Below are 16,610 nucleotides of genomic sequence, written 5' to 3' on the forward strand. Positions count from 1 at the left end.
GATATATGTGAAATGGAAACATTGTTTAAAAAAACTTGTCTCTCAGAATTGCTATAGGATTTTTGATGTTGTGCACTACCAGACTGCACACAAATTAGAAGAAATGTCTCTGAAGGTCTCTGTGCAGCTTTTTTTATATATATATATATATTAATAACAAAAGCAAGTATGAGGAGACAGAATCATCATTTAAAAAGAGTCCCCAAAATTAGAGTTTTCCTCTCCAGCCTGTAATTCTGCTTTAAGCAGCTCACAGTACCTTATTTAAGTTTTACTACTTTTCAAATACAGTATCTTTGAACTTTTTATGCCTACTTTTGCATCAAACTCTATATGCCAAAGTAATCAAAAGATGGTTCTAGCAGCTGATATTGCCACCAGAATTATCTATTCAGCAAGTGGTCTGCTTACTGCTTCCCAATTGTATACAAGTTTTTCAGACAGTAGCAGAAAAACAGCTGATTATTCTGGAAGTCTACCTGTGACCCGTCTCCCCTCCTCTCTCAGACACTGCTCAATAATGAAAAATATGAGCTCTCTCACTGTGTAAATGCTCTTGAATAACCATCTGTCAGAAAAACATGTACAGTAAGAATATGTCATGGCTGCATGCACCTCCAATGAAACATGCTGGGCATACAGCAACCACCTCACCTAGGCAGTCACATTAGCAAAATGTAGCAGCAGGTGTCTTCTGGCCACATAACAGCAACATATCAAGTGATCTGCAGAAACTCAGAGGCACATACGCGTTTTCTGCCACATTCAAGAAAAACATCCTGCTCTAAAGGGCTTCAAAAACTACTACTAAAAAGTTGGGGATTGCTGTTTTCTCAGCTGGTAAATATGTTATACTACCTTTAAATAAAACCTGATTCTAGATATATCCTCATTTTCTCCAAAGTTGTAAATGAATGCATAACACCATATTCCCCTGGACAAAACACTAAATATTAGTCTGTAAGATGTGGAGAGAAGTACCTTCACATGAAACATCTTGCAAATACTTATCTGAAAAATAAAATTCATTTAAAGGATAAAATTTTACAAATTTGGTGTTTTCAATTTCCAAAGCTAACTTCTCAAAAGCTCTAAGAAGGCAGGAATAGAAGCAACTGTCTTTCATACTTATCTTATTTTGCTCAAGTGTGAAATTTTTAACTGAAAATAGAACTACTCTCAGCCTTCTTCGCATGGTTAGTAACTGTCTCAAGAGTTTTGAATGGTTTGAACCTTCAAAACTTGATAAGCACTTGATAAGCACCTGATAAGTTGTGTGGTTAAGTACAAAACCCTTGCAACTAAAACAGCTAGTCTTTAGGGAAAAAAAAAAATGTCTTTTGACCAAAATATATAAAGTCTAATAGAATACCATTACTTACTGTTAGAGCAACACTTCTGGGCTACAGTGTTTATCTGTTACTCCATTATACGGTCAATACACATAATATTTTTCCAGTAGCACTGGCTAGGAGAACTTACACTTAGAGACAGAGTTGCAAACAAACTGGGTCATCCTCCTTCCTTCCAATACTTTTACACAGTCAAAGTTTCTTTTAAAAAAATGTGATTCAAAGGTGGATGCTGAAAGCTTAATTGCATATCTCAAGGAACATCTGTAACTAGGGAGATATACATTTATTTTCCTTCAAACAATTGTGCACTTTTTCATTTCATTAAAAGTAGCATCAAAATAATTGTTCCTGAAAGGGAAACATAAAAAGCCTACTGAAGCAGAGACTCTTCTTATTGGAGGCATAGAACCTTTATGCAGAGCAAGTTAGTACCTCCAGTGTTACCCAACTACAGTATCACTGAATAGAAACTTTGACTTCATCTCTTTGAGAGAGAAGAAAGCTCCAAGGAAAAGCTGTGAAGTGCTTCCTGCTGTCAGCACAGGGGTGTGCTCCATGAACAGCTTCACAATGATGGGTTTTCAACTCTGATATCTCAAAGTTGGGGAAGCAATGAGAGAGAACTGCAAATACAACCACTCAGAAAATTCTTAACTCCTGAAGACAATTTTCCTCCTCCATTAAACATGCTTAGAAGTTCTCCTGGCTCGTATTGCTGCCACAAAAACTACTGCTTTCCAGGAACAAAGAAAAAGTTTATTCAGTTCCATAAGCAAGTGAAGTAATAAGCTTTTAATGAGACTTCCTGTGGCAAAAAATCCAAACCCAGCATTGCTACAGAATAACATTGTGGACCCTAGCTTGGCCCAGACCAGAGGAAAAGTATTTTATTAGTGCTCCCCAGTAGTAAGGGTGGTGACAACTCCATTTCTCACTTACCACCCATCTTTGTAAGAGAAAAAAAGCACTTCTAAAACTGTAAAATGCATGTCTTCTCCCCACAGATGAAAAGTTTTAATGGAATATGACTGTACAGTAAAATTTCTTAACTCTCTCTTCAGACCACATCATATGCCAACAAATTTTGTTCTGTTCAGCAGCAATTACCCAAATAAAACATATTGATCAAGTTACTTGTTAGTTTCTGTGATATCCAACCCTTACAAGGTGTTCTGAATGCCATAATATAGTTTACAGACTTTATATACAACATTACTTTAACAATCAGCCTGCGCCTGCAGCTTCTTGGCTGTCTATCCCAGACTGCAGCTGAAATATCTGTAATCAATTTTATTGCTACAGTGCAGGGGTAAGAGAAACATACCCTGGTTGTGAAAATCTTCCTTCCTATGAGGGCAGCAAAAAAAAATCAGTCTGTTGGATGCTTGAGAGGTTGCTACGGAGCTTACTTGACCTTATAGGTAAAATATGATATGCAGAATCACAAGTGCATTACAAGCACAATAAAGTGATAACAAACTGATGTTCTAATTATAAACTCAGACAGTTTTTCATTGTCAGCTGTCTCGCTCCAATGAGTGCTTCAAACTACTCTGCTATTCACATGGTATCTTAGACAGCTAAAAAGTTACAAAGTAAATTCCAAGTAAGTTTTCTTGAACATCTGGTAATTTTCTTTTAATATCTGCAATATGGCTGACCTATAAGCTTCTTACATCCATGCAGGTTCAGCTTCATTGAGTCTTTGTCCTTTTCAGAGTATTTGTTTCACATTCCTTAGAACATTTACAACTACCTCCAAATACAGGAAAAAGGTGGCATTCAAATTGCTGAATCTTAGCTGACTTAAGGAGCTTACTTTGTTTTAAATTGCTACTCACTTCATTTCTGCAGTTGGGAAAATTTTACAGACTTTCATTATCTTTTTTACTCAGATCCCCAGTTATGGGAATCCACAGGGATTGGAGATGTAGACTAGAAACTCTCTACCTCATTAAAAAAAAGAGGATGAAGCACAAGCTCGTTTTTTCTTAGTGTCAAACCACTCCATGAATATCAAAAATATCATACCTAATAATTTCTATTTGTAATTGTGGAAGACACAGATCAGGAAGACTAGGCTTAATTATGCAGTTTTTTGTAGTAACAATGATTTGATATGCAGACCCTATAATTGTGAAAAGATTAAATGATAACGGCAAGATTTCTAAAAAAACCAGCTGTTTCAATGAAGTTGGAGTTTTCAACTGGACAATCATATAGAGGAATTCCACATGTAACAAGGTAGATCATTATGAAAAATTTCTTTACTCTGAGGGTGATGAAGCACTGGAACAGGTTGCCCAGAGAAATCGAGGATGCCCAACCACCATAAGTGTTAGGCCAGGCTGGATGCAGCCTTGAGCAACCTGATCTAGTGGAAGATGTCCTTGTCCATGTCAGGGGGTTGGGATTGGATGATCTTTAAGGTACCTTCCAACCCAAACCACTCCGTGACTCCTTGGTTTTACAGTATGTACAAGTGCATATCAAATACACTTCTTATATCAGACCATAATTTTCTGAAGAAGTCCTGAGGAAGCTGTCTACATTAAAGTTTAAATATCATTATCAATAGAAATTCTGCAGCTGCAAGCAGGGAAGTGGCAACAGATAAGATAAGCAAGTTTAGTACTGGCCTTATCAGCACTACCAGCTGAACTAAATGTTCCTTGCCCAAGGATCTTGATGGTTTGGTGGTGTGAAGAAGACTACTATAGCAGAGATATCTAAAAGAAGGAGGACAGTTTGGAAAGCATCATGTTCAAAAATAAATGCTGATTTTAATGTGATAATGTCCTTTCATCTCTGCTCTATTACAGCTTTTACATTCTGCCTCAAGAAAAGAGGCGTGTCTTCTAAAATAAGAAATATACATTATCTTTTTCACAATTCCCACCTTGTCTGTTACTTGGATAACAATCCACTTCACCAGTTTTCCTTTTTCCGTTGGAATCTCTTTGAGAAGTTAAGTGGTATTTCTAGTTCCTAGTGGAATTTATGACTGTCTTTTGAAAGGCAACCTTCCCCAGAAGATTTGAGAGAAGGGTCTAGAAGTTTATTTGAAAATCTCCTTATCTTTTTAGTATAAGACACAAAGAATTAAAATAAACTGAGTATTTCCTTCCAATAGCCTCCCTGAAAGAAAAATAAACATTCAGTTCTACAGGGTGTATCTGAGAAAAATCGTCCAGTACAACACAGATCTTTACATTGTTCTTACAACTCCAAGAGGCAACATAAGCCTCAAACTGATGCTAATGAATGCAACTCTTGTAAGAAGATACTTGATCTGAAGTGAGTTCCAATGTCTAACACATACCAAAAAAGCACAGATGTAGATAGGACAAGCGTACTCCTTTATCCACTTGTCTGTGGAGTCAAGGGTTTGCAGTAAAACAAGCAGGAGCATCCAGCTGAAGAACAATGGCCATCAGCAAATTGTCACTCACGTAATAACATTTAAATTCCATGTGTTCTCTTTCAGCATGCAATTTCTCCAGTGAGATTATGATAGGTTATTCTACTGAATCCATCAAGACTAAAAGCTCAGACAGTATGCCTTCCAAAAAGACTGAATGTTATGCAGGTTCAAAGGATCAGATTTTGCTTTCATTTCCATAAAGTAACTTAAGATGATTTTATGATCCAGTATGTTTATAACTCAGTAAGTCTATCACCCACACCCACTGAAATTTTATCTCATAAGGCTTCAAACTGACATACAGTTTGTTTGCCTACATGCCAAATACAATCAGTAACTTCCACTAATTCAACTGAAATGCCCTACTAACACTTTTAATATTTCGCTATTCTTAAGAAAATAGTTGAAGTATTCTCAGTTCACCATGTTTAGGAGCTTCCTACTTACTTCAATCAGGTCTGTAACCTTCATTTTACATATTTATCTTTTATATATATATACATATAATATATGTACAGACATACCAGTACACAGACATATACAATCTACGATCAGATTTGAGACAGTTCAACTTCAATAAGTTCAGTTGAAATATTTAGTAATACACTACCACTTTCTAAGAAACATGTATGTCATTCATATCTGAACAAATGACACGCTTAGAAATTGAAGATATTATGAACTGGCTTGCCAGACATACAAAAATGTCTGAAATACCAAGACACCTTCATACTTATACTCTGTAAAAAACACTTAAGAATACTGCAGACAAAAACCTGTATTTTGATTTGCATTCTCCCCATTCAAAGTTAGAAAAATGTAATATTTACATTATTTCAAATATTTCTCTCCTAAAAAGGGCTTGTTGAAAGATAACATACCAATGAAAAGGTTTATGCCAGAATTAGCGAGCCTGGAACTGGTATGTTCAAGTAATCACCCCAAATACACAACACAAAGGATAAAAAAAAGCTAACACAAATGCAGTGCAACAGTCTTGAGTCACTCTAACATGTAAAGTTTCCTACAGCAAAAATAACCTCAAGAATGAGACAGCATTAGAAATGAGAGAAGACACACAGAAAGACAATGCATATTTCACAAAAAAAGGGGAAAGAAAAACAAAGATGATGCAGACTAATGAACATTTACAGTCCTAAAGAAAGGTCAACATTTAAATGCATTTTCTTTCTCCTCAGGTAATAAGGTACTAACAGGAAGAAAGGCAGAACTCATTTTGTGCAGTTCTTTGAAAAGACAGATGCAGCATCTGGAAGAAGTGACTGGGAGGCTGGTTTTATTTCCACCCTAGTCAATAAGGAAGACGAAATACCTTTGTGCTTGTCCCGTTTATGCTTTAGCGGTGCTGGAGAGAGTCTGATTCTGGCTAGAGCCTGTTCTCGATGGTTCATAAAAATAGGACCAGGAATTACAAGGGGGCCTGAGGAGAAACATTTTGCACATGCATAGGAAAGCTCACAAAATGGAAACAGTGTGTTAAACAAAATTCAAATTAAAAGCAATGAAAAAACAAAAAGAATAATAATTATAATCTTGTTTTCTTAAATTCAAAAGACCTTAAAATACAAGAAAGTTGCCATTTCTTGATAACCTGTGCAAAAACCCAATAAATATCTTATAGTGATAATTTTACCTGAATTTCTAAGTATGCAACTGTACTGCAAACAATAGAAATACAACATACTTACACTAGCGTAAAATCTCGAAATGAATACCCATTATTGTCTTTAAAAGATTAAAAAAAAATTATCTTGCCTTAGATCCTACAATATAACATTCAAAATACTGATTTGGAACAAGATCAATATTAAATTTAAAAATCACCATTATACACTTGTTTGCAATTACTATATTTAAGATGCAAAGTTATAACTTTTAAACAAGCAGTTCCACATTTCATGAAGAAAGTTATTCAATTCATGAGACTCTTTTCTTATCTACTTAGTAATTCTGAAATCCATTTATTTTAAAAATATTTTTCCATCTATTGAAAGGTCTTCAAGAGAAGATCTGATTTAAAGAAATGATACACATATTTAAAATTTTTCCAGATTGCTTTTTCTTTTTAAAAATCTAGACTCAGGCAGTGAGGTACTATGCTTAATTGAGGCTGAGTATAAGCAGGTCATGGACAAGTAATTTGTTTCTTAAATCTATATTTCTCCTGTTTTATAGGTAAAGCATGCCATTAAGAATTTTTTGGACATGTCTTATCCTTTCAGAAGTCTCATATTCAATGTAAACCATAAATCAGGAGCAACTAATTCTGCCAAATGACACTCACTTCCACAGGTTCCCAAATCCAGCCCTTCCAAGAACAGTAAACAAAAGCACCCCAAATCAGGCTGTGGTGTTATAAACTGCTTAAGCAAAACTTCAAATACAAATATTCCTCCTTCTTCTGCAAATTCATTGACACTCTCATTCCTTAGCTGAAGTTTATTAACAAGACAATGTAGGTTAACTTTTCATAAACGCCCACTGCCTGAGATTTCTGCTATCAGCTTTAGACCATCACCTCCTTCACATATACTAAACAGCATGGATAAGCAGTTAAGCGGAAGTTAGGCCGAATTTGTGCAGCTTTAGAACCTTCAGATGAAGAAACTTTCTCCACACAGAGAAGCTCCCAAATTTTAGCATTTACTTAAAAAACAAAAAGAAAAATATTTTAAAAATACACTACTGTTTATCCCCCTAGCTTAGGGGTTCAAACATGTTAGATAATACAATGGCCCTCAACTTCCCCAGTCATGTTTGTTTCTGCAGACAGCACAGAATTTTTGTCATTGTTCTACTGTTTTTATTTGGACTCTCTTTATTCCAGAATAGACCCTCTTGCTAATCCAGAGCTCCTTCTCCTAATCAAGGATCATAATTTGCTTTTGATTTACCTGCATCTTGCAGATTCTTGCTTCAGTTGTCTTGCTATTGTGCTCCCCCTTTTCACAGTCTCCTCTGAATTAGAACTTCCATTTAATAGATGCATTTTTGGTAAACATTACTTTCTGCTGAACCACTTGCTACGTTTAACATTCTGCTTTCCAGAGTTCTGACTTACACAAAAAATCACACATTTTGCTACTTAACAAGTTGGAGGGGATATAGTATGGAGCATCCTGAGGCACACCAGGAAAAGGCAAAAAGGAGAAGAGACAACTGACAGGCAGATTAGGAAAGCTAAAGATGTCTGAAGGACAAATGGTACACAGGAAAGGTGAATGAAGAACTTGAGAAAATAAGGCAAAAGAAGTAGGACTTACTGAAAAGTTCCTAATGAAATTAAAATCTGAAGAAATAGAGAACGGACAGGACAACATGACAAAAGTGAAACTCAGATTAGCAAAGCTGCAAAAAGAGATACAAGGACTGCAAAAAGTGTGGTTTGAAGAGTGTAGATCTAAAGTATTTGTGCATGACTGAATGATCTTTAGATAACTTAAGCAAACATTCCAAAGCTCCAAAAAATGCTTGCACAATGAACAGTGCAGGGAACAAGACACAGCCTGGAAGGCAGCCTTTGGCATTTTAGAGCAAAGGTAACACAAGAGAATTTCAGGAGGACAGAAGGAACTGAAGTACAGTAGGGTGAGCAAAAGAACTACAAGAGATTTGTAAGACAGGATGTTTAGTAAGCATAAGAAGCCGACAGCCCCAGCATGGTGCTAGCACACAGCTGCCATTGATTTCCAAGCTACTCATCTGAATCACACTCTCCTAGTCAACATGACAATTCTGTGACAACCTCATCTTCTGCCCAATGCAGGATTTCTCTTTGCTTCAGGATATTCCTATATACTCTACATTTACCACTGTGTAAATAACTTGATTCCAAACTAAAGTTAAATGCAATAGATTGTCATTTGATAGTAATTTGTACCCAAATCCATTTAACACATCTGTTATCTTCTTTGGCTTTTTGTGCATGCTAAATCTGTAGCATGATCATAATAGAAAAGGAAATTACAAAAATGAAATCAAAATCCACATTTTGATTGCATTGTGATGTCTGCCTCCTTGGTCATGTGCTGGAAAGGTGCAAAGTACCTCCCTCCCCCTCCAAAATAACACAGGCAACAAAACATTACAATCATTCATGGAGACCATATCTGCTTTGTTTTTACATCTGAGGTTGCCTCTAGGAAGGGAGCAAAGTTTAGGTGCCGAGAATACCCTTGGTGGAACAATCCAGCCATGTCTTAGATACTTCCTTTAATTTGTTAAAAAATGCCTGCAGAGCATTATTTGGAAAACTCTTTAAGAAGCCTCTAAGATTGTTAATCCACAGGTAGATCTATCTATTACAAGTCTCCACTTTAGCGAGAGACAAGTGACAAGAGATAAGCAAAGAGGAGTCACTGGTAGACTACAGAGCTATTTTAGATCAGTTGCTATATGATGCAAAATGTCATTCACTCTCTCCCTTTACACACTTTTTCCATAGCTGAGTTGAGATGCTGAACAGCCCTAGTTGAAATGTCAGGACTAGCCTTCTTTTCTGAGTCCACACTCTTCAAAATGGACATTATTCCGCAGGGAATTCAAAGCATATAAAAAGGATATTTAACCACAGAAATAATTTCATTTTCTCCAAAGAGAATGCATTTATTAAATAATACGGGACTTCAGAAAAAAAGTAAACAATTATTTCACTCTACATGCACTTACATGCTTTGGCACTCTTGGTCATCTAAGTTCTTAGACACAACTACGAAAGTTTAATTTTGACTTTACATTACATATACTTTGATTTCTTCTAGTACCTCAGCCTAAACAAATGCTATTTAGCAAGCTGTGATTGCAGGAAACTGAAATCAATTATCTCAAATGCTGACTTCTGTACCAGTGCACTGAACACAGCAGGCTACCTGAAAAAACAGTACATGATGCCACATACATAGAGAAAAGTAGGATAAATTCAGGCTGCAGACCGAAGTCTGAGGTTGGATCATACCCTCTGTTGTAAAAACCTATTTTTGGCTTCTTGAAAGAGACCAAGCTTTTTTTTTTTTTTTTTTTTTTTTTTTTTTGGGGGGGCGGCATGTTTTAGTTGGGTTTTTTAGTAATAAAATAGACAGAGAAAACCCTAATGTAGGAAATTAGTTATCTAATAGGTCAACAGGCTGCAAATTTTGAAGACAAATACTTCAGAAAATGGAATTGGAGATAAATGCTTCACTTCAGTTCCACTAGAAGTGAAAAACATTACAGTGAGATAATGTCCCACCTATAAAGCCTTAAAGGAAACAAAATTTAATATTCTTATGAGGCAGGGCTAACATTAATGGAGCATGTTCTTTAAAACTGTATTTTTCAGACTATGACTAGCAATTTATTATTAAGGCAAAAGCATTCATGGTGAATGTTTTGCAGGCACTAGGGTTAATTGCAGTTTGCTTCTTTTGCTCAAAACACTGAAAATAAAGACAGGGTATGTGTCTCTTCCTGCAGTCTTAAAACAGTATTGAAATTGTACAAATCAGGTGTGAAAGGAAAATTAAGACCTTTTTAAGGAGAAAAAGAGACGCACACTAGCCAAAACAAGCATGCAGGGCAATATGGGAGTAGTAAGACAATGAGATGGAAGCCAGGTTTATGATAATCTTGATTTTGATCCTTTCTCCATTCTGAATACTTGACTTTCTATAGATTGTTAAATAAATATCAAAGATGCCTTTCTACAAATAAATACATGAAATAAATTTGAACAGCAAATATTAACCAGAATTGTTCTCATTGAGTCAACTACAAATCTGACTTCTGAAACTATAATATAAATATTTTTACTTTAATCAGTTTTAATAACAATAATTAGCTCTTTCAAAAAGGAATCATGGACTCCACTGTAACAATGCAACTTCACAGAAACATACCTGAGGGTTATTAGGGGCAAAAGCCTACAGCTTTCTCTTGAAAGCATTCTAAAAAGTCATGTGTGAGTTCAATATTGTTTCAAGTGAAAAGGTTTTGATTGTTTAAAGAAATTTGAAATAAAAGTAATCCTGAAAGCATCAAAATAAACACTTAAGTAAACTCATAAAAAGAAGCTGCATAATTATTTAGTAAGTAATATTGCACTTGTACAGATAGTTCTGCTCTATATTTATGTATATGTTCAGCAATGAACAGACAAACTGATTCCAAGCTCAGAGCGGCTTGTGCAGATATTAAACAGATTTCAACAATACTTACCCTACCATGGTAAAACTAATCACTGAATTAATGAAATCAGTTACACTTCAGAAAAATGAGAAAATGCCCAAATCTAGGCAGGCTCAGATAACATTGTCTTAAAACAGAGCAGCTTGGACTAAAATTAACCAATTGTCTGTGGGTTCTTTGTTGTTGCAAGTAGGGTAAGACTGATAAAAATTAATTTTTCTTTTCTGTAAGGGCATCAAAAGCTAAACCTCGCTTAATTACACACCAAATCTGCATCTCAGTAATGTTCATCTAGAGGTTTTTCCATAAGCTGAGAAAGAGTAGTAGTGAAACACCAGTGAAGCATGAGACCATTTATTATCATTGTATTGAGAACCATCTTTGTATTTTTTAGCTTATTAGTTAAATATAGTTTAAAAAGCTATTCTAACGCGCTCATGGCCTTCTAAAAAAATCCCTCAGAACTATCTTCAAGTGATCAATTTAAATCTTTGACTATTCCAACTTCTATTACTTCAAATACCAACCTGAAAAAGTCTCATGAATAGCCTTCAAGATTAGCTCTCTCAGAAAATGCCAGTCTTAGGCTCATTACATTAATTGCACAACATGGCCCACAGATTTATGTAATCCCTTAAGGCATAATTTAATGCCCCCATGATGAAAAAAATAAGTTTCATAGAAAATGAAAAATAATTAACCATGTTCTGAACATTCTAACATACAAAACTCTTCACTGCCACAGAAAACAATGAAGTGCAACTATTTCCATATTCATTACTCTCATCAAGCCCCAAACCAGCTTGAAAAACAAAAAACATTTTACCATATGGAAAATCAGCTCCCTCACTTCTCACCAGAAGAAGAGAGACAGCGAAGAGTTGAGATAATTCCATCAATAATTATGTTGAGCCATTATGATTTAGCATAGAAGCTGTGATGAATACAGCTGGCTTTATTTCTCAGAAGGTCATTCACCCAACACAACAATGTGAAATTGATTTTGAGCCCTCTTCACTGCTTGTCACAGTCACTTGTGTGCAGAAAAGAGCAAACAACCATAATAAATATTAAGGAACTTAGAATTTTTTTACATAGTTGATTATCCCAAACAAACACTTTTTACCTACTATAAATTCAAAGGATCTATTTTTTTTTTCACTAAAGCAGAACTTCTTTCTTGAATACAGCAACATGAACAACTGCTTCGAAACATAAAAATTATTAGCTGGTTTTAATTCCATCACAGGAACTACAGTTTGTGACTCATTTCAAGGTAAAATACAAAGGAATCTTCACCATAAGCACTTAAAAGACCTTTGAGATCAAGTCCAACCAGTGATCAAATAACCCCCGTGTAAACTAGACCATGATACTAAGTGCCACATCCAGTCTTCCTTTAAATACCTTCAGGGATGGTGACTCCACCACCTCCCTGGGCAGCCCATTCCAATTCCCAATCACCCTTTCTCTGAAAAACTTCTTCGAAATGTCCAGCCTAAACTTCCCCTAGTGCAGTGTAAGACTGTGCTCCTGTTCTGTCACTGGTTGCCTGGGAGAAGAGACCAATCGCCACCTGGCTACCATCTCGTTTCACCCATACATCTATAAAACCAAACATAACAGAACATTCCTGATAATATTCAATTGATCTTTTTTTGCTTTTTGAAACAGATGGCATACAGAAGGGATAAGCTGCTCTGGTTCTACTTCTAACCACAGAAATAGAAGCAAACGTAAATTTTTCTCTGTCACTCTTTCATTTAACTGAAATTTACCTCCCAGCTCTGTCATCACTGATGGGCTGAACAGCGGCACCTTTCAATAATGACTGGGCATTTAATTAGGATTCAAGTAAAAATTGTTAGCTGCACTTAACATTTGTCAGCAGCATGCAGCAACTCTGACATGACCTGAACAAAGGCTTCCTCTCTTCACCTCAGAGCTAAAACTAGCCACAAAAATGCAAAAAAAAATTAAAATTCCAGCCTTTTCCATATACGTAGGCAACTACAAGCTTTCTCTTTCTTGTTGCTCCTTATTTGTGGTTAAAACCAGCAATTTCTTAATGCAAGTGAAATAAAGACACAATTTGCATCACAACATTCACTGGCACAGTCTACAAAATAATTTGGATTGCAAGGCACATTTTATATTCAAGTAAAACCAGTATCTAATTCATAAAAGAAGAATCAAGGTGGTATTTACTAACACAGCAGGAACTTGACAGAGCATACATCCCAATAAGCTATTCCTCTTCACAACACACAATCTTACCAACCACATCATCATGCTTTACAAAAATATTATAGTTTACATCAGTCTAAATTTCTCTAATTTAATTTGACTGAGGTATTTCAGAACACGAAGAGTACTGAAAAGTTCTTAAGGTACCTTATTGTTTGTGTGGAAAATCAACAGTGAGGTAGATAAAACATAAGAAAATTCTGAAATGTTATAGTAGAGTTTTGTTCTTTAATTCAGTCTGTGTCAACATTCTCAAGTTAAGCAAATACAGAAAAGTTCATTTTATGAAAGAAAATTCTGCCTATTATACAACAGAAATTGAATAAATTATTACAATAATTAGATAATTCATATAATAGGTAAATAGCATGCAACAGGCTTGTAGTCTTTTCTTCATATAAATGTTTTAGGATCTACATTTTAAAAAGCAATCAGTCAACCAGGAAACAGCAAAAAATAAAAACTGACCTGTCAAAGTGATATAAAATACTTCTTTTCACCATTAAAATTCTGATTCTTATGTGTAGACTTTGTTAAATACAAAGATTTCCCACCGTTTTCTAAAAGCATGCTACATAACAAACTACCTACTTAGAACCTGATTTAATTTGATTACTGAACAGACTCACTGGAGGAAGACTATTTTCATTCTTAAAAAACAGACTCACAAAGTTTCTAAAGCTATTCAAGCCCCTTCTCAGTAAGTCACTCACCTCTTCCTTCTTCCAATCTATGTCTCCTAATTACACGTTGCCGTTTTTCTTCTTGTCGTAGCTGAAGGTGCTCTTCAATATTAACTCCAGGAACAGGGACAGCTAAGTAGATTAAGAAAATAAAATGGGCAAAATTATCTTCAAAATTGTTATGGTGGCAATAAACCCTAAAAGAAGTAAAGTAAATGAAAACTGAAAAGTTACTTACTAGTTGCTCTTTACATGGCCTGACAATAAACAAAAAGGATTTGAGTAAATTTGGAGGAGTTCTAAGCTTTATCTCCTAATTTCCTGGTTTTCATGAATCTGACAATTCCAACATCACTAAGTAGTACTTAGCCACACACATATATATAGTTATGTGTTGTCATGGATATCTCCATTCTCCCCCAGAAAGTTTCAGAAAGTATTAGTAAACCAAATCTATGATAGTTTATATTTTTAAAAGATTTTACGTGAGTTAGCCATGTTTTAGTTTAAGAATGCCGAAATCCTTATTAAAACATGATAGAAAAATTTTCAGGATATCAAAAAGGACAGGAACAACTTTGTAGTATCAGCATCAGTATCATAACTGCACAGGTCACAAAGTGGCACAGGTGACTACGTAAAGGGTAAGTTTAGAACAGTTCACTTAACAAAATTATCTCCCTTTTCTCTATCAACAATAAATAAATCTGACTGTTAAGTGTCATTTTAACAATATTATATTAAAACTGTCCTGTAACAAAAGTGTGTAAACAAATCCGAGGAAAAAAAAAGATGCATTAAAAATGAGAATTAAAAGCCATTTTGCTAATTTCATATCACTTACCCAGCAAGAGATCTAAAGGTATCATCTCTTTTACAGCATCAAGGATTCCTCTTTGCCTTGCTTCCTGGCCATCCAGTTCTCTAGCACATGCCTTGCAGCAGCCACACACAGCACAGCCTGACTCACCTGAGCCACAGCCACAGATTCTGCAGCAAACAGAGTTGCTTTATCACTATTTTTATTTTTGTGCATTACTGATGCCTTTGTAATTAAAACATAGATTATTACTTTGTTCTATCTGTGGATATGCAAGTTTTCCTGAGATAAACAGGAAGGACAGCTAGTTTAAATCCCAGCTGCTGTTGCATGGTGCCAGGACCTGGCTGACCACTGAACTGACTTCTCAGCATTAACTTTTCTTTATTTAGTTTAATGTACACCACATGAAAACACGAACAAGGAAACAGTGAGTACACAAAATGCTGAAGAAATAGTAATAGTGACGCAGAGGCTCTCTGCAGCTCAACTAAGAAGTAACAGATAAAAGCAACTTGAACAGCAAGATAAAAAACTTCCAACGGAAGGATGAAGGTTACCCTGAGCAAGCAGCTGTCAAGAGACAGAAATTACGTTGGTGTTCATATCCCAGAGCTTCTAGTAAAGAACTCCATGATAAAGTAAAAAAAAAAAAAAGTTTTTAAAACTAAATCACCTGCAGCCACAAACTATTTACAGAAATTCTAAGCTATTTCTGATTTTAAAAGTAACATACAACTATATTTAGCTATAAAGTTACTTTAGATGGAAACTTCAGCTCAGTTCACACATTCAGGAAGTGCTTTAGTCATCCAACTGACTGTACCACCCACATTCCCACACATTTGCTTACCCTCCAGGTACTCTATCAGGGCGCCCGCTGCTAACACAGCTGGCTCCATAGCCTGTGCAATCTCCACATACAGTGCACACCATACACTGCTCCAGCTTCCATTTATGCATGCCTGGAGGGCACATCATGGACTTCTCATCTTTTTCATCCAGTTCCTCTTCCAAGTCTTCATCCATTGCTGTTGCCATGTTCTCAACTCCAAAACCTAATAAGATATAGAAATAATAAATATTTGCCTTCTGAGGCCAACAGAGAGGATTCTGGTTACCCAGAGAGGTAAGGACAGGTTGGACAGGGCTCTGAGCAAACCTGGTCTAGTTGAAGATGTCCCTACTCCTTGCCAGGGGCTTGCACTAAATGACCTTTAAAAGGTCACTTCCACCTCAAACTATTCTAGTGTCTACGAACAGTGGCTTACTGCTGAAGCTCTGAAGAACACTCACAGGTCAGGTTTTAAAAAGAATGACTAGGAATGCCCGATTTGCCTGCTCAGCCAGCACAGTGAGTTTTTTTGAAATGGCTCTGTGCATGCTTGATTTTTTAAATTATGTTGCATGCATACAAGCTTTAGTGTTGAAATTACATTTTGTAACAAAATGTTTAGCTTTGTTTTCACTTCTGATATTTGCCAGCACACAAAAGAAAAGGAAAAAAATCAAGGTCCCACACCTTTTCCTCCCTGGCTCATAGAGCCTGTGTCTCGTCCACACTGTCCTTTATTATTTACTCCAAATGTCCAAACTTCTCCATTCTTCATTAACACACAGGTGTGAGCTTTGCCCATGGCTACTTGAGTCACAAAATGACCTTTCAAATCTGTTACTAAACCTGTAAGACATAAAACACCTGAGTGACACACTGCACTTTCTAGCCAAGAATGAAACCCAATGATGCAACAAAATTGTTAGTGGATACTGACAATTTTAAAATTTACAGCAAGGGAGAAAAACAGGTATACAAAACAAGTGCCAGAATAAAAAGTGAAAGGAAAACAATGCTTAGGCCACTTGCTCTGCAAAAAATGAAAAGCCAAAAGCAAACCTAC

The 16,610-nt window shown here is 35.8% G+C and overlaps 1 protein-coding gene across 14 annotated transcripts in view; it reads right to left on the bottom strand.

Moving 5' to 3' along the window:
• MYCBP2 (MYC binding protein 2) overlaps window positions 1-16,610 on the bottom strand; it is a 173,712-nt gene that overhangs the window by 106,837 nt on the left and 50,265 nt on the right. For 13 of the 14 annotated variants that reach the window (XM_066176328.1, XM_066176313.1, XM_066176315.1 and 10 more), the window contains exons 14-18: window positions 16,235-16,393; window positions 15,566-15,770; window positions 14,737-14,882; window positions 13,923-14,024; window positions 6,113-6,220 (exon numbers count right to left, since the gene is read on the bottom strand). In XM_066176328.1, the coding sequence (XP_066032425.1) occupies window positions 6,113-6,220; window positions 13,923-14,024; window positions 14,737-14,882; window positions 15,566-15,770; window positions 16,235-16,393 (720 nt within the window). The remainder of the gene's footprint in view (window positions 1-6,112; window positions 6,221-13,922; window positions 14,025-14,736; window positions 14,883-15,565; window positions 15,771-16,234; window positions 16,394-16,610) is intronic. The other variant, XM_066176316.1, reaches the window with a different exon arrangement.

The sequence above is a fragment of the Chamaea fasciata genome, unplaced genomic scaffold (genome assembly GCF_029207755.1).
Source record: "Chamaea fasciata isolate MVZ Bird 193981 ecotype frontalis unplaced genomic scaffold, bChaFas1.0.hap1 SCAF_2, whole genome shotgun sequence".
NCBI lineage: Eukaryota > Metazoa > Chordata > Aves > Passeriformes > Sylviidae > Chamaea > Chamaea fasciata.